Source organism: Meles meles, chromosome 7, assembly GCF_922984935.1.
Source record: "Meles meles chromosome 7, mMelMel3.1 paternal haplotype, whole genome shotgun sequence".
In the NCBI taxonomy this organism is placed as follows: Eukaryota; Metazoa; Chordata; class Mammalia; order Carnivora; family Mustelidae; genus Meles; species Meles meles.
This window is the reverse complement of record NC_060072.1, coordinates 137588269-137613113: the sequence shown is the minus strand read 5'-3', so window position 1 is coordinate 137613113 and position 24845 is coordinate 137588269. Positions and strand designations below refer to the sequence as shown.

General features: G+C 35.7%; 1 protein-coding gene across 12 annotated transcripts in view; it reads right to left on the bottom strand.

The window, feature by feature from the left end:
• WAC (WW domain containing adaptor with coiled-coil) overlaps positions 1 to 24845 on the bottom strand; it is an 86385-nt gene that overhangs the window by 5675 nt on the left and 55865 nt on the right. For 10 of the 12 annotated variants that reach the window (XM_046010841.1, XM_046010842.1, XM_046010843.1 and 7 more), the window contains exons 6-11: positions 24377 to 24489; positions 19863 to 20171; positions 7409 to 7654; positions 5697 to 5819; positions 4641 to 4789; positions 967 to 1085 (exon numbers count right to left, since the gene is read on the bottom strand). In XM_046010841.1, the coding sequence (XP_045866797.1) occupies positions 967 to 1085; positions 4641 to 4789; positions 5697 to 5819; positions 7409 to 7654; positions 19863 to 20171; positions 24377 to 24489 (1059 nt within the window). The remainder of the gene's footprint in view (positions 1 to 966; positions 1086 to 4640; positions 4790 to 5696; positions 5820 to 7408; positions 7655 to 19862; positions 20172 to 24376; positions 24490 to 24845) is intronic. The other 2 variants (XM_046010846.1, XM_046010853.1) reach the window with 1 other exon arrangement.

Sequence of the window (24845 nt, the reverse complement as noted above, 5' to 3'; positions counted from 1 at the left end):
CTATATGGTTTGGGCCAGGGTTTAGGGATATGGTGGTGAGAACCAAAAATTTAATCACCCAAGTGATTTCCTACCTGCTTCACCAGACTTGGCTCTGAATGAATTTCAGTTATTTCCAAAAACTAAATCTCCCAAAGGATGAAGAGTTTTCATCACTGAGGATATTTAAAATAACACTGCAGCCTCTAAAGACAATTTAAAAGAAGAATATCCCAAAAATGTTCTGAGCAATGGCAACATTGCTGGAGTAAGCAGACAGCTTCCCAAGGTGATTATTTTGAAGGGAACAACTCTCATTTGGATGTATAAGTTCTGAAATGCTTGTTTAGAAAACAACAATAAAAACAACAGTTGAATTATTTTGCCACCTCATAGCAAGAAATAAAAATAGGAAAATCAATCAAATGAAAATCATTTAAAGTTGTATTTGTTAATTAACAAAGAAATGTTGACAACACAATACAGCCCTATCTGACAAGCATTCCATACAGGAGTCAGAGCTGAAGCTATGAGGAAAACCTAACACATACCAGTTGGGAAATATTGGACCAAATTTTAGATTTAACATTTTTGGCTTCATCAATACTCAAATTTAAAACTGCTATGAGGAAGTTAAAAATGAGGTCATTTCCAACAAGTGAAGTATTATAGAATCAGGTGCCCTCTACCTACAGTTATCAATCACACACTGTTACTACTATCATATCCTAATAAGTAAAATTCTAAAGAAAGAATCACTTTCTTCAAAAATAACCAGGCTTCCCTACTGGAGACAACCACCTACTTATACATAAGATTTGCCTCTGTCAATCTTTTAATACATAAAACTTAGCCTATCCATGGATTCTAATGAGATCAAGTTATATTATACATATTTTTTATATTATACATATTTTTTATAATATTCAAACAATGCCGCATGCAATATTAATGAAAAGAATAGTATTTCAGCAGTTATCAACTTACTTTGAGCGCTGAAGACTTCGAGGAGAGACAGGCTCATGACCTTGCTGCTTGTCAGCAGTTACAGGCTGCTGTGTGGCCGATTGGGAAACCGGTCCTTGCTTAACTACTGGAGTACTAACCTGCAATGTCAAAATCTGGTGAGACAGGCTTCTATTACACAGATAAATATATTACATAGATAAATACCACAGACACTAGATAATAGCAAAGTACTATCAATGAGAAGTCCCTGTTATTTCTATTCTTTAATAATTCTTATCATAACATGAGCTGACCTGTTTCATAATAAAATGAGTATCAGTAGATATAGACATATTTAATCGTGTGAATCATGCTCACTTAAGTTCCCAAATCCACAGACCCCTCTAAATTTAGCTGGATAATCTTTTTTTTTTTTTTTTTAAGATTTTATTTATTTATTTGACAGAGAGAGATCACAAGTAGACAGAGAGGCAGGCAGAGAGAAAGAGAGGGAAGCAGGCTCCCTGCTGAGCAGAGAGCCCGATGCGGGACTCAATCCCAGGACCCCGAGATCATGACCTGAGCCGAAGGCAGCGGCCTAACCCACTGAGCCACCCAGGCGCCCCTAGCTGGATAATCTTAAACTCTGAAAAATCTAGAGATTTAAAGAATTAGAATCAAATAAAGTTCGAAGAGAGTCTAGTTTTGAGACTAAAATCCAATTTCTTCATAAAATGGCCTAGGGCCATAAGACTACTTTCTTACCACAGAAGCACAAGAAACTAGTTCTAATGTTGAGCCCAGTTTTCTTTCCAATACACTAAAACAGCTCTTCTAATTTTATATCAATAAAAATTAATGTTACCACATCCTACAAATATGGCTGCTCAAATTTCAACCACATGTGCAGACAATTAGAGACTGACTGGTCTATTAAGAAAATGAGCTATGGCCCATAGAAAATTCAACTGAAGCAGTCTTCAAAAAGATGTTACCCTATAGAGATGGAACAAGAGGTCCATGACTATCAGTGGGGATATATACTATATATTCAGATGCCACAAAGAGAAAACACAAGTAGTTTAAAATATAAGACCCAAATTAAGGCACAAAGGCAGACTGAGAGCCATTTCTAATTAAGTCATACCCTCCAATAGCAGTTCTTTAAATTTTTTTTTTTTAAAGATTTTTTTTATTTATTTATTTGACAGAGAGAGATACAAGTAGGCAGAGAGGCAAGCAGAGAGAGTGAGAGGGAAGCAGGCTCCCTGCCGAGCAGAGAGCCCGATGCGGGACTCGATCCCAGGACCCTGAGATCATGACCCGAGCCGAAGGCAGCGGCCTAAACCACTGAGCCACCCAGGCGCCCCTCTTTAAATTTTTTTTTTAGGTTATTTATTTGCACGAGAGAGAGAACATGAGGGGGAGAGGGGCAGAGGAAGGGAAAGCAGACTCCCTGCTGAGCTAGATCCAAGGACCCTGAGGTCATGACCTGACATGAAGGCAGATGCTTAACCAACTAGGTGATCCTGGCACCCCCTTTTTTTGAGTTTTTTTCTTTTTATTAATATTCTCCCAAACAAATCTGAACACCCTGACTACTTCTGAACATAAAAGAACATTTTTCAGGGCACCTGGGTGGCTTAGTCGATTAAGCAGCTGCCTTCAGCTCGAGTCATGATCCCAGGGTCCTGGGATTGAACACCGTGTTGGGCTCCCTGCTCAGCAGAGAGCCCTGCTTCTCTCTCTCTCTCTCTGCCTGCCACTTTGCCTAGTTGTGCTCTCTCTCTCCGTTAAATAAATAAATAAGAATCTTAAAAAAAAAATTTTTTCTAAGGTCTACATATTTCTTACTGCATGTCCACTTAAAAAAAAAAAAAACTTGGAAAAGTTTTCAAATGCAAAAAACTGACAGCCATATGCTTATGGGATTTGAAATGCTAATTTTACAAAGGAATGTAAAACTAACACTACCATTTAACTTCACTTTTAGTCATCATTTACTGTACTCTAAAGATACTACCGTGAGGATGAGTTTTAAGCTCTAGTAATAAGGTCTCTATTATTGCTGAAACACCATTTTTATCTTCCTCCATCAAAATGCAGGCAAACAGTAAGAAACTACATAATAAACTAATACTTTTTTTAAAAAAAAGATTTTATTTATTTATTTGACAGAGATCACAAGTAGGCAGAGAGGCAGGTAGAGAGGGGGGGAAGCAGGTTCCCCGGCGAGCAGAGAGCCCAATGCGGGGCTCAATCCCAGGACCCTGGGATCATGAGAGCTGAAAGCAGAGTTAACCCACTGAGTCACCCAGGCGCCCCAATAAACTAATACTTTTAACACAGAATTTAAAAATTCAGTCCAGACTGACCCTAAAGCATACTTAGATAAGTAACTTAAATAGGAAAGGGACAAGCCAAAAGGAAGACCTTAAACCCTGCCTACAAACACTTTCAAGTTATGTTTCAATGCATTTTTATTTTTAGGCTTCTGTTTCTGATTTGATTTCAATATAAAAAATTTTTGGCGGGGCGCCTGGCTGGCTCAGTAGGTAGAGCATTCAAATCCACTACCCACAATGAGTTTGAGCCTCACACTGAGTAGAGACTGCTTAAAAATAAAACTTTAGGGGGGGAAAAATCTTTGGCATGAAGAATTAAAATAGCCCGCTTTTAAATTTCCTATATTTACAATTGAGAAGAAGACAATTGCAACTTGCATATGTGAACTTCCCAATCTTTTAATGTTTTGCTGGTACAGTAGGACTATAAAGCAAAGAATGAGTGTTAAGTGGGAGGTGCTTACCAATTTGCGGGCAAGACTACAAAATATAGTAATACAGAATCTGAGTGTAGCATTGTTAAGGTCCTGTTTATAGTCCAATCAGAAAAGACCAACAATTTTTAACTGTGCTCTGAGGAGTCATCCATTAAAGACCTTGCCTAGATAAACACAGGTAGTACAGCTTAGTAAAATGGGTTCTGTGCTCAGAAAAGACCAAGGCCTCAAATTCTGACTCTACCACAAAAGCCAGATTTAACTGAAGGCTTCATTTTCTTATCTAAAAAATGAAGCAAACAGTAGTTGATTCTCATGATACGAAGTTAAAAATAACATATAAAGCTCTTAGCACAGAAATGGGACTCCTTTCTAAAATAAAAGTATGGGAGGAAAAGCCATGAGAAAACCTGTTCTCTCCTATCCTTTAGAGCTAAAAAAATTCTACAAATATTAAGACAATTAGTATACCCTTCTTATTCCACTCTCCATGTCACAAATCCCAAAGCCAGGAAGAGAAAACAATCAGCATGTAAAAGCACAGGTGATGGGACCCGTGGGTGGCTCAGTCAGGTAACCATCTGACTTCGGCTCAGGTCATGACTCAGAATCCTGGGATCAAGCCTCATGTTGGGCTCCTCGCTCAGTGAGGAGTCTGCTCATCCCTCTCCCACCCACTGTGCTCATGCTCTCTCTCTCTCAAACAAATACAATCTTTAATAATAATAGTAATAAAGTGGCAGGTGCAATTCCCCTCCTCGAGCCCCTCAATTTACTGAGAATCTAACCTGCCTCTATTCTCACCCATCATTCACTCCACCACTACATTCTTGAAGAGGGCTTTTTCTACATGACAGATTCTAAAAACGTTAAGCTTGTTTTTCCAAAAGTGAGTGCTTTCTTCTCCAAATTTCCCTCAAAGGCAACATACCTTTGGCTGTGATGAAACAGGAGGAGTACTAATCAAAGGTTTGATTGGGACTGTGTTAGTCTGAGGTGTGCTTATTCTTGGAGACACATACGATCTTGGGGATGACGCATCAGAAGTTAAAGACATTGGAGACTGATTTGATGGCTGGGCTGTGAAAAAGTGAAGCAATTAATTTTAAATAAACCCAAACTTCTGTAATACATGTGTAGAGGTCTTTCCATCTCTCCACATGCCACCTGAACCCCAAAAGAGAACACTCACTTATCTGAGAAAGTCTGAAAATACTCACTGGGCCCACATGGACTAAAATGAGCTGTGGATCAGAACCAAGGACACCAAGGACACCACCCAGTGAGTGCCTCTCCCAACCTCCTCCTCAGGTTGAAGCAAGAACGTAAGCCTGAATCTATTCTCATATGGAAGGCATCCTCACCATTCTTATTTCTTCCTTAATTTACATTTAGGTCTTTATCTCCTGCCTTATGAGGCTAACCTTGACCCAGTCTTTTTCACTACTATATTTCAATTTTAAAATAAGTACTCCTGGCTCAGTTTATCAGTTTTCTGAATTGGGGCTGGGGGACAAGTCAAAGTGACCCTTTCATTTCTCCTTTGTTCCTGTGTATGTCCCTTTCCATTGGATGCTTTCACAGAAAAGAGAAAATAGCTCATTCAATCAAGTAGGGACTTAAGCATTTCTGTATCCTCTGGTCAAAAACCATCGAATGTCAAACCTGAACCAAACTTCAACTCTTAAAATATATTCAATGTTTCACAAAGATTGAGGACATATCAGTTTACATTCAGCTTTGGGGTAAAATATTTCATTGACAAACTCTGATTTAAATATATATAACAGATTTAATGGCAATACTGCAAGATAAATGCCAATGCTTGCCTCATCTCAAAAAATAAAAATACTGTATATACTAGTGTCAAAAAAAAAATTAAACATCAAATCATTACAGCTAATCTCTTCGAAGACTAAGAAAAATTTGCTATGAATCCCCCTCCAAATCAATATACAATCCCAGTGATACCTAAGGAAATGAATACCTTGTGTAGAGAGCTGAGCAGCTTGAGAAATCAAAGAAGTTATGTTGAAAGCAGACGGTCCAGCAGTAAGAAACTTATGAATTATGGACTGCAATGAGGCTTGTGTCACAGCTGCTGTAAGAACTAAAAACATATCTTAAATTAAAACAAAAACACAGAGGCATATTAAGGCATTAGTAACAACTCAAAAACTCAAAGGAACCCCAGAGAAAACTGCCGTGTTTCAAACTAGAACTCTCAAAACAGAAATCTAGAAAGTAAGAGTAATAAAATGGGTCTAGAGATAAATGATCTGAGGCAGAGGAAAAAAGCTTAATGGATTTATGGTATGGAAAAACAGTGGTTTCCTTTGCACTAAAATTTAGGTGCTTACTGGAACTTCTGATTATACCAGAAACCTATTCACTGATAGCTAAAGTGCTTTACATGTAGTATGGCATTACATGTAATGTCATATTACAAAAGGTAGATTACAAATGTAGCTATTTCACGCGAATGCTTTATTAGACAAGCTAACCACGCAAACCCTACCAACATCCCCTCCAACAATCTTTTAAAAACTGACATTAAAAAGCTAGGTAATTTAGGGGCGCCTGGGTGGCTCAGTGGATTAAGCCGCTGCCTTCGGCTCGGGTCATGATCTCAGGGTCTGGGATCGAGCCCCGCATCGGGCTCTCTGCTCTGCAGGGAGACTGCTTCCTCCTCTCTCTCTGCCTGCCTCTCTGCCTACTTGTGATCTCTCTCTCTGTCAAATAAATAAATAAAATCTTTAAAAAAAAAAAAAAAGCTAGGTAATTTAAGAACATCATGGATTTTTAGAGTACAAGATCTTTTATTATTGACATTTTCTTATGTTATTACTTCTTCGAACTGTTTAAAAGCCCCACTTTCCCTAGTAAGAGACATGTACCTATCAAATAGGAGAAGGGCATAGTTATCTAAAAAGAATAAAATCAAAATGCAGAAAAGTACAATAAAAACAAAGTTATTGACCAATGCCTGAAATAGCTCCATTTTTAAGCTAAAGGAAGAACTTAACCACTTACTACTACTGGTAAGTACATTATGTGACAATGTATGTAAGTCAAAATTGACTATTCTAAACAGAAAATTTTGCAATGCTCTTAGGACTATTTGGTTTGTGAATTAAAACTACATCCACTTTTATTCAGACTTCTTTGAATCTATGAAAAGCAAAGTTGGAATTAACAATGCAAATAACTAGGAAAACCAGGAAAATGTTATGCATTACCTCCCATCTCAATTTTTTTTCCAAGTATTTTAAGAAGGAACTACCTGAATTCCCAGTTTTAAGAGTTACCCTATTTTTAATACTCCAAATAATTATTTACTCATATACCAGAGGTTTTTTTTGAAATATGCTAGAATTCAAGTGTTTTTGTATCAGCTTTGGGAAATGCTCTTTGTTTTAACTTAAAATTTATCATACATATTAGGCAGACACAACAGCTTATCTCCAGTAACTACCAGGTACATAGCAAGTCTTAAAAAAATACAGAAAAAGCCATGTACTGCTAACTCAATTACAATACCAAAGGCTTTAAACAATGGAGGATATAAACTCAAAAGAATGAAGCTCAAATGTGAATTTCAAAATGAAACAAAGATCATTCCTAAACTGGGGATTTTACTAACCACAGAATTCTACACAATGCAAATGAATTAAAAAATTTGTTACTATGAAAATTTACCTTCATTTATTTTGGATATGTCCACATTAGAATTATTAAGTTGCAGTGTGGCTTGCAAAGCAGGAAGCAGCTGTCTAAGAAGGTTTGGGTCCTGAAGTAATGGAGGTATTGGTGACTGTGGAACAGGAGAAACAGGGATTGCTGAAGCAGATGTTGGAGGTGCAGATGTGGGATTCAGTCCAGAGGCAGAAGATGTGGAAGGAGTTGTGCAAGAATGTGATACAGATTTGTCTCCTGGTGTAGACTCTAAGTAAAAAGGAGATAACAAGGCTGAAAAAATTACTTGAATAGAGGAAACTAGAACATCAAAAAAGCAACTTTCATGTGCCAAACACCTAACTCACCTAACATTTAATAAGTAACCTCATTTAATCTTTGCAAGGTAGCACAGAGGGGGCTCAGAAAATATCTGATTAGAATAATGAAGCAGACATTTTTATATCCCAATTTCATAGGTGAGAAAGGTCTCTGAACAAGAAAGATTATGTAACTTGCTTGAAATCACAAAACCTGGTAAAGCAGTGATTCAACCATATTTGTGTTTGATTCTAAACGTACCTCGTTCTGTTTCAAACACAGTTATGTATTAACTACACATTCAAATAAGCTTCTATTAGGATAAAGGGACAATACAATTCTCGGGACTTCATTTAAGAAGAAAATTATGATCACAGTAACAACCCTCCCAAACATGACAGTGGTCTGAAAACAAATCAGGATTGCCACTATCGCAAGCACCTCCAAGATGTGCTAAGGGGATCAGATGAATGAGACTCTGACTTTGAGTATTTTTTATAAACAACTGAGTTTCCAGGGACACCTGGATGGCTCAGTTGAGTAAGCAGCGGCCTTTGGCTCAGGTCATGACCCCAGGTTTAAAAATTATTGGCACTAAAAAGGATCCTTTTAAATAACAACTCCACCCATGATACTCTATATTCAGTATTTAAAAATAAACAACAACAAAAAAAGTGTAAAACATGCATGGAAAATTAACATTATCTGAAACCTGTCATTGCAAATTATGTATACAGAGTCAACGCAACTGTGATCAAAACCTCAGCCACAGTTTTTGGCAGCATCTGACAAACTGATTCTATTAACTTATTTGAAAAAGGTAAGGGCTAGTACAGTCATGAAACTCATGAAGAAAAAGAACACAGCTAGTGAAATGTGTCTTGCCAGTATAAAAACTTACATTTAAAACAAAACCAATTTAATACAGATTTAACTTCTACACGTATGTTTAGAAGTCTTTACAACTAGGAGATGAAAACAGGAAGGTACGTAGGAAATTCACAAAAAGCAAACCTCACATTCAAATCACTGACAACCAAAGTACTCTTAAGGAACTCCTATCAATCAGAAAAGACAATGCATTCCGTAGAAAAACGAAAAAAGTGGGGGGGGGGGCATGAAATAAAGACATTTCACAGAAGAAACCTGAATGGTTTTAAAGATCACAGAAGATGGGGCGCCTGGGTGGCTCAGTTGGTTAAGCAACTGCCTTTGGCTCCGGTCATGATCCTAGAGTCCCGGATCCAGTGCCACATTGGGCTCCCTGCTTGGCAGAAGTCTGCCCCTTCCTTTGACCCTTCCCCTTCTTATGCTCTCTCTCCTTCTTGCTCTCTCTCAAATAAATAAATAAAATCTTAAAAAAAAAAAAATCACAGATGATCAACTTCACTGATAATCAGGAAAATGCAAATCTAAATCAAGAGGATATCCTTTTATGCTCACCAGAGTGACAGAAATTTTAATTAAAAATCTGACAACACCAAAAGTTAGAAAGGTGTAACAGGAACTTAACATTTCTGGTGGAGACTAAATTGACAGACCCACACAGCAGAGAAAGTTGGCATTAACTAAGAAATTAGATGCAAACATTCGATGATCCAGTATTTCCCCTTAGTGAAACTATGATGTATATAAATTGGGAGAAACATTCAACAATTTTTATAATAACAGTATGCTTGTTTTCATTTTTTTAAAGATTTATTTATTTGAGAGAGAGAGAGATCACAAGTAGGCTGAGAGGCAGGCAGAGATAGGGAGGAAGCAGACAACTCCCTGCTGAGCAGATAGCCTGATGCGGGGCTCGATCCCAGGACCCTGAGATCATGACCTGAGCTGAAGGCAGAGGCTTAACCCACTGAGCAACCCAGGTACCCTGCTTGTTTTGATTTTAACACAAAACTAGAAACAAACTAAATGTCCACCAATAGAAAGATGAACACTATTTTCATACCATGGAATTTTACTAATACAGTAACTTTAATGGGGGGAAAAAAAAGAGTTAGAAACAGAGAACCTCTGGGTAAAAACTAAGACTCAACTGTTCAAGATGTTCATATATATTCTTACAATACTGGCCCAAAGACTAAGTATGAAGATTTGCTGAAGTATCTTTAATTTCCCATACGCAACCATTTCTTTAAGATTTTCAAGTTCACATACACATTATATAACCCGAATTAAAACTGCCATTATTAAGTATGAAAGTTCCAGGAACACTGTATCTGAGTATTACACTGTTACCCAATAACTGTAAATCCTCATTTCCAATTCTAAGAACTAAACATTCATTAATCTTCACATTCCCACAAAGCTGGGAATTACTAGCAAACTTAATAGAGAGGGCCTCCTCTATCAGCCTTTTAATACCACCACGGTAATCAAAGAACTAGGGTCAACAGCTCTCTGAAGTATGGACCTCACAGCTGCTTTAAAATATATTTCATGGCTATGTTTATCAACTACGATCAAAACTCATAAAGTCTAAGACATTTTAAATTTTGTAAATCACGCATTTCCAAGGAAGATTATTCACTCTGGCAGACCTCTGGTATGTTCAACTTTGCTGTCCTAGATTCAGAGAGAAGTATACCGAAACTCGAATGACGTAAGATTTTCCCTAGGTGAACCTGTCAGTTATTGCATTTTATGGGGTAATTACAGATGACAGTAGGAGTTTTCTCCAGGATCATACTCCTTAAGGGTCAGCTTAGGGGATATACAATTTAGGGACATTCTTAACCACTGTTTAAAATGAAAGAAGTGAGACCCTTAACAGGTAATATCTTTATCTAAATGCCAGAATTTTTCTATTAAAAGGTTTGATTGAGATTATTAGTTTCAACAGAATGTATATCAGAATCAACTATAAACGAAACAAAACAACAGATACCTAGGCTCCATTCCTAATGAACCTGTGGAAGGCCCAAGCATATGCTCACATAGCACAAACATACAGGAGTGAGTGAAATTAATGATAAGTTCCAAGACAGGAAAGTGCTGTATCATTTTTCCAAGGGAGGTCTTCAGCATACTATTTTCTTATTGAGGTATACCTGACATACAATACCAATATCAGTTTCAGGTGTTCAGCACTGTTATCTGTATATACTGCAAAATAATCACCCAACACAGTCAAATAATTCTTTTTCTTGTGATGAGAACTTTCAAGATTTATTCTCTAATCAACTTTCGAATATGCAATAGAATTATTAACCAAATAGTTGCCACACTGGACATCACATTCCCATGCTTTATTTTTTAACTGGAAGTTTGTACCTTCTGACTTCGTTCACTCATTTTGCCCCAGGCAACCACCAATCTGGGCTCTGTAAGCTTGGTTTTGTTTTTTTAGATTCTTCACAGAAGAACTTCCACACTATTTTAAATAATGGCTCCACTCACCTCGTTTCCCTAGAAGACACATCCATAAAAATGCCCTTCCAAAGCATGTTACATGTTAAACATTTTACCTATTACTTACCTCAATCTACATGTGTAACTGAGAACAACATATTGAGTTTAAGAATATAAATATAAAATACTAATCGGCAGTGTCAGTTTTATCATTACAATATTACAAAAGGGGCACCTGGGTGGGTCAGTCGTTAAGCATCTGCCTTTGGCTCAGGTCATGATCCCAGGGTCCTGGGATCGAGCCCCGCATCGGGCTCTGCCTCAGCGGGAAGTCTGCTTCTCCCTCTCCCACTAGCCCTGCTTGTGTTCCCTCTCTCACTGTGTCTGTCAAATGAATAAATCAAATTTTTAAAATATATATATATATTTATATATATATTTATATATATTTATAAATTTATATATATATATTTATATATATATTTATAAATTTATAAATTTATATATATTTATATATATATTTATATATATGTATATATATATATATATATATAACAAAAGAAAGGTATTGGTTGGTTGGGTACCTCTCCTCTGTGTTCTGGGTGCCTTAACACAGATCTATTACACTGTCCAGCATCTTCTATTATATAGCTGATCTTCCCCCCTTCTATTAGACCTTGAATTTCTTCAGGAGAGGGATTTTGTTGTTGTTATCTCCCTCTGTACCCCTGGTACAAAACAGGACTTGGCACAAAGATGGCATCAACATGTACTTGTTGAATGGGTGCCCAATTCTGCAATAAAGGCCCAGGTTCATGTACACATGCTGTCCCTCTTAACCTGCAGGTTTAGAACTTACGATAATGGGGTGGAAAGCCTAAGGTCTCCATCCATAAATAACTGAAAAAACAGACAATTAACAGCTTACTTTATGCTATTTTCATAAAGGTAAATGTATATAGTCTTAGAGATAAATTTAATTGATGTAGGCTTATTTTAAATAATCTTGCAAAATACTAAACCTCTCTTTTAAAAAAAAGACAGAAAGGAAACAGAACTATGTGGAATTAAAAAAAAGTCATCAAATAAACTTTTCTGTATGTTTAATTTTAATTAACAATTCTATTTATCTGAAACCTCTTGATCTGGAATCCGTTAAGACAACAGGCTAACATACTAAACGTGCTTATACAAATTCGTATCAAACTAAAGATGAAAAAATAAAAACCTGGACCTTTGAAAACAGTTAAAAGACAGAATTAAATATATATAAGGTAATAAATGTAGTATTACAAAGCCATATCTATATAGGCTCTTCCACTTTTAAAGAATACCATCCTCCAGTCTCATTCCTTAAATGCAAACTTTCCCAAGTATTAAAAAAAAAACCCTAACTTCCTTTGAGCACTTTTCAGTCTCTTCCCCTAACCTTTTTAAACTTAAACTAAGTCACTTTTCCATCTGACATTTCTAAGACTTACAGACCTCTAACCAACTCTTTCATGAGCTTTAAAATATGTTATCTTCTGATTTTTTTAAATAAATGCTTTAACAAAACTGTCCCTTTATGCTTGTAAATATAATTATTCATTCACATTTCCAATGCTTACCAGTAGAGGGCGTAAAGTACCAAAGACTAAACCACATATAAATCAAATAGAAATCTGTTAATATACCCTGACTCTTTAAGGTTTAAAGTAATATTTACCTCTTCTAACTCTAGGCACCATTCAAAGTATCCAAGAGTGTAAACCAAAGTCAAAATCTATTTCTGACCTACATTTTTCTGCTATGCCAAATAATTCCTTTTGGATCTACAGTAAGATTAAAAAAAAAAAAAAAAAAGACACTGCACTTAAAAGAGTAAACAGTACTATACTGTGTTTCTAATAGTAATTTCCTCTGATGCTTAGACAGTTGCTGTAATACTCAAAGCAACATGTGAACAAAGCTCAAACCACTGATACAACAAGGGCAGTCTGTTTTGTTCTATTTTGTAGTAGTAGATTAGGATATGGAGAAGTTACAAAGGAAAGAAGTATTTCAATGTAGGAAAAAACTGTAATAAGGTAGCTAAGTGACAGCACCTGGTATATAACGTGACTTTCATTTATTTTTAATTTGCTAATTCATGAATACATTAAATCATATATCCACCCCGAACCTTTACTATGCGTTTACAAAGGTATGTAAGTATGGTGCCAATGTAGAATATATTAAGATGTATTTCTGCAACCTACTTTTTGTTCAACCGAGGAAATTTTTATGGTAATACATATAAAGGATAAACATATTTTGTAACTTTTTAACAGATTTTATTAACCAATTTTATTAACAGATTTTATTAACTAACCAACTTACTCCCACAAACTGTGCTTCCCCATATTCAACTGGTAAGTCACTAATCTTGAGAGAAAAATCTTATTTTAATCTTAATTTCCAGTATACACTGATAATATTTCAGTTCAAAGTTTTTTTCCCTGTTAAAATACATGTAACAGAAAACATCATTTTAACCATTTCCGGGTTTACAATTCAGGGGCATTAAGTATTTACACATTATCGTGCAAATATTTCACCACCATCTATCTCAAATTTTTTCTCTCTCTCTAAACAGAAATTCTGTAACCAATGAAAGAAGGGCTCCTCATGACCCCACGCCCTAGTAGCTACTATTCTTTCTGTCTCTATTGTCTCTATTAATCTGCCCATTCGAAGTATTGCATATTAAGTGCATTCGCATCTGTCCTTGTCTGGCTCACTTATACTAAGGTCTTCAAGGTTCACTATGTTGCAGCATAGTAGCAGCAGGTATCAGAATCGAATTCCTTTTTAAGGCTGAGTAATATTACATGTCTAACTAACATGTTTTATTTATTCATTGTCTATTAGGTGATGGACACCTGGGACTGTTTCCACCACTGGGCTATTGTAAACTACACCCGTACAAACATCAGTGTTAACACCTGTTAGATTCCCCTTTTTCTGGTTATACACCGAGGCAAAGAACAGCAATTCTGTTTCATGTCTGAGGAACTACTAAACTGTATTCTGTAAGAGCTGCACCATTTTGCACTCCTACAAGCTATGTACAAGGGGTCTAACATCCTCAAAAACACTTATTTTCATTGCTATTTTTGTAACAGTCATCCCAAGGGTGTGAACTGTTGTTTTATTTAGTTCTGATTTGCTTTCCCTGACGATTTAAACCCTTTTCATGTGCTTACTGCCAGGCCTTAGAGAAAATGTCTTTCAAGTCCTCTGGCCATTTTTTAACTAGCTGGTTTCATTTAATTGTTCAGTTATAGGATTTCATATATATGGATATCATCCCTTAATAGATACAGGATTTACAGTTTATTTCCTCTCACTCGGTGGGTTATCTTTTTCCTCTAGAGTGCTCTGATAGAGTTTTTGAATTCTGATGGTCCAGTTCATCTATTTTTTCCTTTGTTGCCACATCTATGAAATCAAATCCGATGTCATAAAAATTTTCACCTGTTTTCTTCTGAGAGTTTGATAGTTTTAGCTGCTAAGTTTAGGTCTTTGATCCATTTTTTAGTTAATTTTTGTAACTGTAAACAAAGGCTGACAATCTTAAATTCCTCTTCCATAACTGCTTATTCGTATCTGTTGCTCGTTTTTATACTGCACTTTTCCCTATTGTTTTGATGTATTCTTAATGTATTCTTAACATACTGTTATCTGTGTTACAAGTTATGTTCTACCAATTTGAGATGTCTTTCAAACCTTATCTCTGTCAGAGTTTTAATTTTAACTCTATGTATTCAAATCAACATTTTTTTAAAAAGGCAAATACCTTTAGGTCTTGATTTCAAAAGCCCTCCCCTACCCCTCGAATTATAAACAGTATTTTCTAGTATTCTTTCAGCACAGCTATTTCCCGTCTCATTGCTCAAAGTGCCATTAGGCTGACTAACATAATTTTACTTTAAACTTACTAAAAAATAGACTAAATTCTTCCATGAAGGTATTTGGTCATTCAACAAAATTCGAGTGACTAACTCTGTGGCCAGTTTTCCTAATTTTCATGAATAGTTAGTAATCATAAAAATTATTATAAAGCAAAGCAACAGAAGGAGGGCTGAACGTGGCCCACTAAACCTAGTTAATGACCTTCCTTCTGACTGGCTATAAAAGACCACTGCCTAAACCCATACTTAAGTCCTCAAGTTCATTCAAATCTACAGATACCATCAAAACATAAAAGGTAAGCTTCTTCCAAGTGATTAACTCACACCTCATGCTAATGAATGACTAATCCCCCCTCCCATTAGGTTGAGGGTGGAACTATGTAACCACTCAAATATTCAGATACATGCTAGCCCTCAGAAGATTAGCATAAATCACTGAATAGGTTTGCTTCTTTAGTTATTTTGCTTTACTTTTCAAGTTATCTATGCTAATAAATCATAATTCTGAATTACTAATTCAGAAACTTGCTAATTAAGGTCATCAAACTCTTCTGACTCTGGCAGTTAACTGGCCAAAGTGATGGTCTCTTGCTTTTTTGTCATTTCATGAATCTGGGAGAGGGAGGGCAGAGTACTAACAATTTAGAATGGTCAACGGAAGAAAAGGGGGAGGCAGATACACCTGGATGGCTCAGGTGGTTTAGCTTCCTGACTCCTGGTTTCAGCTCAGGTCATGATCTCAGGGTCATGAGATTAAGCTCCTCATCAGGCTCTGAGCTATGCGGGGAAGTCTTCTAGAGATTCCCTCCCTCCCCCTCCCCCTTATACTCTTTCTCTCTCGCTCTCTAAATCAATCTTTGGAAAAAAAAGAAAAGAAAAGAAAAGAATGGTTAACAGGATGACAACCAATAAAAATCATGTTTTAGGTTTTTAAGCACATCACTGTCCCTATTACTTTGTCATGGTTGGTTGTCCAACAGAGTAACCTTGCCCATGGATGTACAAATGTTACCCTAACAACAAATACAGATCTAAAAGATACCTGACCTCGATTCGCCTACTTAACACCAGGATTGTTCCCTACCAAACCAGAGCTTCAGATTCTACACACACTCTTCTAGCAAGCACAGACTGAATTTATCTTAGGTTCTTTTTCTTTTAAGGCACACTGGCATTAAACAGATCTAAATCTACCGCTGGTATCCTTTAATTAGTTTCACAACAAATGTTAATACTCTTCTTTTTCTCCAATTACATTTTTAAAACCATGACCTCTGCAGGTGCTTCCCCAACCCCTTAACACACTTATTACCACTCTTTCAGTTATTTACCCATCTACAAGTACTTACTACCTGTTCAACCACTAGGGACAGAGCGATGCTATACAATGACAAAGATCTTGCTCTCATATTATTTACTATAGCATCCAACTGCTAAGAGCCCCAGATAGAGCTTAGCTATATACTATTAACACTTACAACCAGAAGTCTGAAGAGTCTGATCTTACCTAACCATCAACATTTTAATATAAATTAGCTGTTAAGGAAAAATCAAACAAGGAAATCACTGTATTGATGAGAAGAGTCAATAGGAAGCTTAACTTGAGTAACATGAATGTCTCCACTGAGGAAAAAAACGTATTTCAAATTAATGGACACTCCATAAATTTAGACTAACTGGTAAACAATCTGAAAGATCTGAATTGTTATACAATTTATTTTTAAAAAATATTGCCTTCACTGATATATACGGAGTACTTGGAAAGACTAAACAATTTTCCCTATTTCAATAGTCGGTCGCAAGGTAATCCAGTCCTTTCCTGTTTAAAATTATTATATACAGAAGTTTTAGATAAAGTCTGGGATTAGCAAACATACTTTGTAGAATTAAAAATGATTCATCTGTTAGGAATTCTGAATTTCTGGGAGTCCAAGTTAATACAGATTTATGTCTTCATTACCTACAGTTTTATGGTGAGAACATGAATTCTGGAGAAGCTGACTCTAACATCTAACAGTGGCAATGTTCAGGTTCTTATGTAAGAGATATACCACCATCCCTTACAATGTTGTTTTAAGAAATAAACTAAAATATATAGTATATACTTAGCACCAAGCCTGGAATATAGTTAATTTTTAATAGTATTTAAAGTTTGTCAGGAATGGATTTGAAGAATGGAGGGAGAAGGTAGAAATCGAACAAAGTTCAAATTAATTAACACCTAACTGTAAACAGTTTAATTATATGAACTAAAATTATAATTTGGTAAGTGCTATAACAAACAAATATAAGAGAGGTTAACTGACACTGAGAACCCAAGGGCATTAGGGCTGGCTCTAAGATTACTGAGTTCAACAGAATGGAAGAACGAACATGTCCTTCTTTTCAGCAAAGGCTCAAAACAAGAAAGAATACAACACGCCTAAAGAAATGTACAGGTTTAGGGCACCTGGGTGGCTCAGTGGATTAAGCTGCTGCCTTCGGCTCCGGTCATGATCTCAGGGTCCTGAGATCGAGCCCCGCGTCGGGCTCTCTGCCTGCCTCTCTGCCTACATGTGATCTCTCTGTCAAATAAATAAAATAAAATCTTAAAAAAAAAAAAAAAAGAAATGTACAGGTTTGCAAAGATGAATTGTAAGGAATAGAAGAGTGAAATGCTGAAGATCAAGCTAGTCAGACAGGCTGCAACCAGACTGTCAAGTACTTGCTATAATCTTACTAAGAAGTATGTATGGACTTTATCCTGTGGATAATGGAAAACTATTAAAAGGGAAAAAACACAATCCAACATATATTTATAATGATGCAACTGTAAGTGAATAGTCTGGGTAAAAGGAAACAGAGCAGTTATCAGGTTATTTCAAGAGAGAGGCCCTGAGTTTCAATAATGGTAATGACAATAACCAGAGAAAGGATATATACACAAGAAAGGACATATACACATTAAGATACAGAAGGCAGAATCCAAGATTTGTTGATAGGTAGGGACAAATGCTGAAAAACAAGAAAGAGTTGGGAGGATAGTGTAGTTCTGTACTGAGAACCTGAGAGTAAGATGTGGGGAAAGGGAGGAATTTGGGACCTATCAAATGCCTATAGAAAGGAAGCAGATATATGTTAAGAGTTAGAAATAAAGATCTGGGAGTCACTTTCGTAGACAAGACTGCCCGGTGAAAGAGAACATGCTGAGCCAGAAAAGAATAAAAAAAAAAAAAAGAACAAAACACAGTAAAAGGCTGAACAATACTGGTATTTAAGGGGCAAGTAGACAAATAGGAAAGAAAAGAAGGCTAGCAATATACCAGAAGCCAAGGAAAAGAATTTCAAAAAAGAGGTAAAGCTAAGAGTTAAGTGAGTAAGAGATGAAATGAGATAAAGACTTTTTAAAGGCCATCTGATTTTTTTATTAACTGATCAGGATTTTAAAATAAATTTCTGGGGGCGCCTGGGTGGCTCAGTGGGTTAAAGCTCTGCCTTTGGCTCCGGTCATGATCCCAGGGTCCTAGGATCGAGCCCCACATCAGGCTCTCTACTCAGCAGGGAGCATGCTTCCCCTTCTCTCTCTCTGCCTGCCTCTCTGCCTACTTGTGATCTCTGTCAAATAAATAAATAAAATCTTTTTAAAAAAATGAATAATAAATTTCTGTGACCAAATAATCAAAATTTTAAGAGTTGAAGAACCATTAACATCCTTTAGAAAGTACTACCAAATTAACAATTACTGCACTGATTTACATTCCATCTCTCAAGATTTCTCTTTACAATACTAATTCTGCATCAGGGTAAACAGGATCTTAGGGGACTCTGACAACATTTGGAACAACCTGTTTATAATGTATTTAAGCACTATAGATAAAAGTATGTAGCTTAATATGTAATGAGGACTACAGAAGATATCAAATAACATGCATAAAAGAAAAGGAGAAGCAGAAGAAATCTAATTATGAGAACCCTTTGTCAGCAAATTAAATCAATGTGAAATAATGAATCAGACAATAGAGTAATAGATTAAAAGCTTAAAGACTCATTAGATCCCTATAGCATCTCCTAAACCCACCGGACATTTGAAAGTTTCTCAATGTTTACTGGTGCTAATCTGCTAATTAGTCCGCTAATGGGTCTGCCCATAATTTATTTACTTACTGCCTTTTAACTTCAATTTTTTTCCCCTTAATTTCCTAAAACACATTATAATGTGTTAAGTTTGGAACTGTGAGTGGTCTATGTAAATATACTTATTTCATCAGTCTGCTTCTGTTATGTGTTACCTCATAAAGCAGTTGCCACAATTTTTCTCTCTTTTAACAAGCTAGTTATCAGCACTGAGCTGGATAAACACAATTTTGAGTTATGAAGTTAACTTCTCTTCAGATTTAAGTTCTAATTCAGACATTAAGACTCTATCTTGTAGTCTAGGATACAGTTTTCTTAACTCACAAACTGAAACCAATAGTTGGATGTTATGCAGAGATAACAAGTTTAAAATGTCTCTATTCATATCAAATTTTAATTAACAGAAAACTGAGACAATATCTAAACTAAACATCATGGTAATTACCACAAAAACTAAAAATTACTTTATACAAATATGAAGGGACAGTCTTTTGAGTTAGTTAAGCCATTACTGTTATAAATTAAGCACCTGACTTCAAAGTGTCAAAGGCAAAAAACAGTTCTAAGGCTTCATAATTAAAAATTAAGAAAAAAAATCTAAATATGGCTAACTCTAGGACTAAATCTATGCAGTAACATTCTGAAAGACTTTTAAAGAGAATTTATAATTAAGAGTCTTATTCAAGCTAATGGAGATAATGTAATATAATCAAAAACTATAGTTCAACGTGCAGCATCTAGTAATAATGGCATACCTTTTCTTTCTGTTTTCTGTGCAGGGACAGAAGATGTGGGTGTAGGCAGTTTTGATAAAGTAGATGCTCCATTAGCATCAAATGATTTCTTTGGCTGGTGATCAGACTGTAGCGTAAATGGACTAGAAGGAAGAGTGCTTGGGGTAGCAGTTGGATGAACCACTGGTTTGATGGGGTGCTGTACTGGCGTAGAACTACTGTGAGTCTCTGCTCTTGGCAGTCTGTAGTCTCTGTCATTGTGTCTGCTTGTTTGAGACAAAATATTCTGTGGGAGCAAACTACTGGCATCACTGGAATGCTTGTCTTCCACTTTAGTTCACAGTTCGAAAAAAGAGATGTTGGAATGACAGAAGGGGGAAGAAAAAAGATTACGTTAGAATCCCGTCTTTAACATCAGCTAATTTAGCAACATACTTGTATCTTGTTATAAAACTGCAAGCCCAGTTAGTATCTGCAGTTTTACCACCAGCACAGAAATATCCAAATACTGAAAGAGGATTTTTAGTTCAATTCTAAGTAATCTGTACTCAGATTTCAAATGGGCTACTGATTTAGGGGGATTCTTTAGAACCACACCACAGTTCAAACAAAACAATGAAAAAATACATCAATATATGGAGTTGTAACATTTTACTCAAATGAAAATTTTTCAAGTTATTTTAAAACTATCAAAAGCAAATGGTCTATTCTTATAAAATATGGACCATGGATTCCAATAACTGAGTTATCCACAGTGGTTCAACTGCAAAGGAGTTTAGCTTTATTAGACTCATTTCTCATAATACTAAAGTAGCTAACTGAAAGTAGTTTGTGCTGAGGCTTATATGACCTCATTTTGGGATGGCTGAATTTATGAAGAACTGTGCATTCAGTAAGCAAATCAGTTCATATTTTTGATAATGCTAACAATATCAGTTAGCTGTAACCTCAAGTTACAGAAAATGCTAGCTGAAAACAGCCTCCATCTGGCAGCACAGTCAAAAAATCTACTTGCTATTACCATTTACATTAAGAACAACCTCTTCCAATGTAACGTCACAGAGAAATATTTAAACCTCAAGTACTTCTGCTTCCAAAAAGAATATAAGGAAAATTTCAATAATCATGGTAAAATTTATATTTATCAAAATCTCTAGCCAAAACTGTAATAATCTAATCAGTAACTAAAAATTAAACAACTTTCAAGTAGAGAAACATCTTAAGATTCAAAAGCACATACGTAATAATAATATTACCAAAGGATGCCCTCCCTGTTGAGTATTTTAAGTTTTTTCCACAATTTCACGGTTCCTCCGAGTCTAGAGACCAAGACAGCACAAAAGGAAGTATGCTTAAACTACAAGTCCGTTTCCAAAACCTTCAGTGCACAGCTCCCACGTTATACTATACAAAATGTACTAGATAAAGCCAAAAAACTTGTTATATAAAAACACAAAGTCTTCTGACTTAGTAAATGAAATTCAGTATTATAAATTACACATATACTAACCTTAACAGAAAAAAATGAATAGATTGAACTATCACAGTACAATACAAACATCTTTGCATGATATTAACTCATCAGTAAACTATCAATTTGCATGTACAAGAAACTTAAATTTTATTCTACGAGTTCTTCCTGAAAAGAATACTGCTCAACAGAAACTTTTAGGGATACCATGCCCAACTGCCACAAATCCTGTCCCTTGACTACCAAAAACTTTTACTCCCTGCACACCACAAAAAAATCCCTCTCAGTTCTGTATGACTAGAGTCAAAGAGTATCAAATGAACTCAGATAAAAGTTAAAGCTGATACTATTTCAAACACTTGTAAGCTCTGGGGCAGAAAAATGGCAGCTGCATTACAGGAACTAAGGAAGCTGTAGCTGCAACAGCTTCCCAAGCTTCACAACTCTAGACCGAACAGTTAAGGCAGTGACTCTATCTGCACACCCCCCACAACAAAGACATTTAGCAAATGTCTGGAGACATTTTTGGTTGTCACGATTAGGAGAGGGGAGGGGTGCTATTGGCCTCTAACATGTAGAGGCCAGGTATGGTCCTCTACATCCTATGTCACAGGATGGCAACCCACAACACAGAATCACCTAAAGCAAAATGTCATTAGCGCTACTGTTGAGAAACCCTTCTTCTCTAAGCACAGAACAATCATTCTTTGAGGCACAAATTAAAGACAGTGAAAATAATCTAGTAGCAGTAATATCAAATCAAAAATTTTACCCACAAAGTTTTCAATGTCAACTTCTGGGTAACATTATTTTCTATAGAGCAAAAAATAAATTTTCTATGTTTATTCTCTTTACATATAAAATCTTTCAGCACCCCCCCCGCCACACACCTTTTATTGGCAGTTACAAACTACCAAGCTTTAGGTCTTACCCAATATGATGTATTGGACACATGGAAAACTCTGCCAACACTTTTTGGATAGAAAAGGTTAAGCACTTAAATGGTTTAATGACTTCATTACTACCATGCTTAAGTATTTAACTCAGTTGACCAATTAAGGAAAAATAAAAGGAAATATAGCTAAAATTTTTCTTAAGTATTACATAAAACTGAAAAAGAGACACATGACTGTAGTTCAACACACACAGACCTACTGACTTGTCACTTGCACTTCTAGGAACTTGGCTCAGGAAGTAGTAAGTGGGCAAAGACAGAAATCGTAGCACTGCTGACAGGAGGAAAAGGGTGGAAACCACCCAAGTATCCAGGGATAGAGGATCATTTATAAATGAGGGCACATTAACAACAACAAAAAAAGGAAAACCACGCAATCGAACACATACGGATTTCTAAACTGACAGAGAAACATTTCCTTGAAATATTCCTGAAAAGAAAAGGTTAAAAACAGTAACATATAATCCCATTTTTGATGTAAAACACATACATACGTAGTTTTTATATGGATTTTATACATACACAGGAAAAAGTATATCTCCCCAAATACTCCTGGCTCATGGAATTTAAAAAGTTCCCTCTTATTTTTTAGTAACAAACATGCCTTGCTTTTGAAATTATGAAGAAAAAAGAAAAGGAACGCCTTCATCTTTGAAAGAAAAAGATATGCACACGATTTATTTAAAAACACAACTCTGATTTTATTTCCTTAAAGATGGTTTAGTAAAAGGACAAAAAAATACTACTTTCATTTCCATCAATATTTCCATCAGATCTTTAATTACTTCCTTCATTTACTCTACCTTAAAGGAGAAGAGACTTAAATGATTAAGATATTTTGGAAAGAATAAAGGAGACACACTAGGCTCTTACTTTTTTCTCTCTGGGAACCATCACCCACTAAATAAGAGGCATGGCCCAATATATAAGTGATTATTTTTACATCCATTTGCCACTCCTCCTCCATACCCCCTAATATCCCTCTGCAGTTTGTTCAGGAGGACCACAAGCTGGGTGCTATTTTTTTTTAAACTGGAGAGGAAAACCTTTACCTCATTTCTGACTGCTTGCCAGAAATCACAATTACTTAAGATATTAAGTAAAATGGAACTAGAACCCAAGTCTTCGGTCTCAAAATAAAATAGTTTTAATTCCTTCACTTCAGTACTTTAAGTCATTGTTTTCTAAGAATTAAGCACAATTGCACTAATATAAAAAATTAAATATTCCAAGGAATATATCGTAAACATTCAGTGCTGAAGAACTATGTTATTTTACTATCTGTTTCATCTTGGAGTTTTTTTTGTCAAAAGAATCAGTATCCCCTGCTGAGATCAAATACACCCCCTACTTAAGTTACAAGAGGAATATTCAAATGCCCAAGTCCAAAAATTCCCTGAACACATCTTTTAAAAATTCTTCTCAATGTTTCAACATCTGATAAAGAGCCTAAGAATTCTACAGTGGCATTTAAATTCTATTCTGGGCAAGGGAAGCCACTGGGAATAGAATACGCTTAGTATAACTTCACATACAAATTTAATTTGAGTTAAGAAATAAATGTATGTTACTCATATTGTAGACAGAATCTGACCTCAAAAAAACATTAAGGTATGCCCACAGCATGGAAACGTTATCTAGATCTATGATCATGATAAAAAAAGTTTCTCACTGATAAACATAAAACACCAACAGACACTCTGAGATGTCACTACCTGTATGTGACTATAATTCAATTATTAGATTGAAAGATTCAGTGCGTTCTGGAAGGGATTTCACTGTCCAGTTTAATAGGACACAATTCAGGAAAAGAGGGGGGGAACCAAACAACTCCAGTTTAAAAAAGTCAATCCACAATATGAAATTTTATTTTCTACCAATTCAATTGCATTATAGCCATTCTGAGTATGTGTACTATTCCTTTGTGCACCCTTTTTCTTTTCAGGAAACAAAATGGTAAAGGTTAGCAAGAAATATCTAACATAAAAGAAACCTGTTTCTATTATTTTACTTTACATATGTAAACATCTATGAATATAGATACAAATATATGAACTACAGGAGTGAATCAAACATCATGTTGTTTCAAAGAAAAAAATTAATACTTACTTCCACTGGCAAACCCACTAGTGGCTGTTGCCTGCATCACCTCCCTTCTGTAATCCCTATCTTTTGGGAAGCTATTAACTGCCATCTTGTTTGCTTCTTTTTGTCTCTGTTCTCTAAAAATAAACATAGGTAAACCCATAAAAATTACATCAAGTACAATGAGTTTACATGTAACTTTCTGGTCAAATGCTCAATAAAATGGTATATGGAAAATAAAAAGAACTGAACACAGCCATAATATCAACTGGTGCATAAGATAAGATACGGCTAACAGAACAGTAACGTTTCTCAGTGATGGTCATATTACAGCAATTATCTATAATGTCAATTACCCCACAACCAGAACTCCCAGTATTAATCCTACATATATGAAGGATACATATTATTGTACTTAAAGAATTATGAAGATTTCTACTACAAATTATAAGGAAGATGCATTAAGGACAGGCTGATCTAAAATCTTAAATAT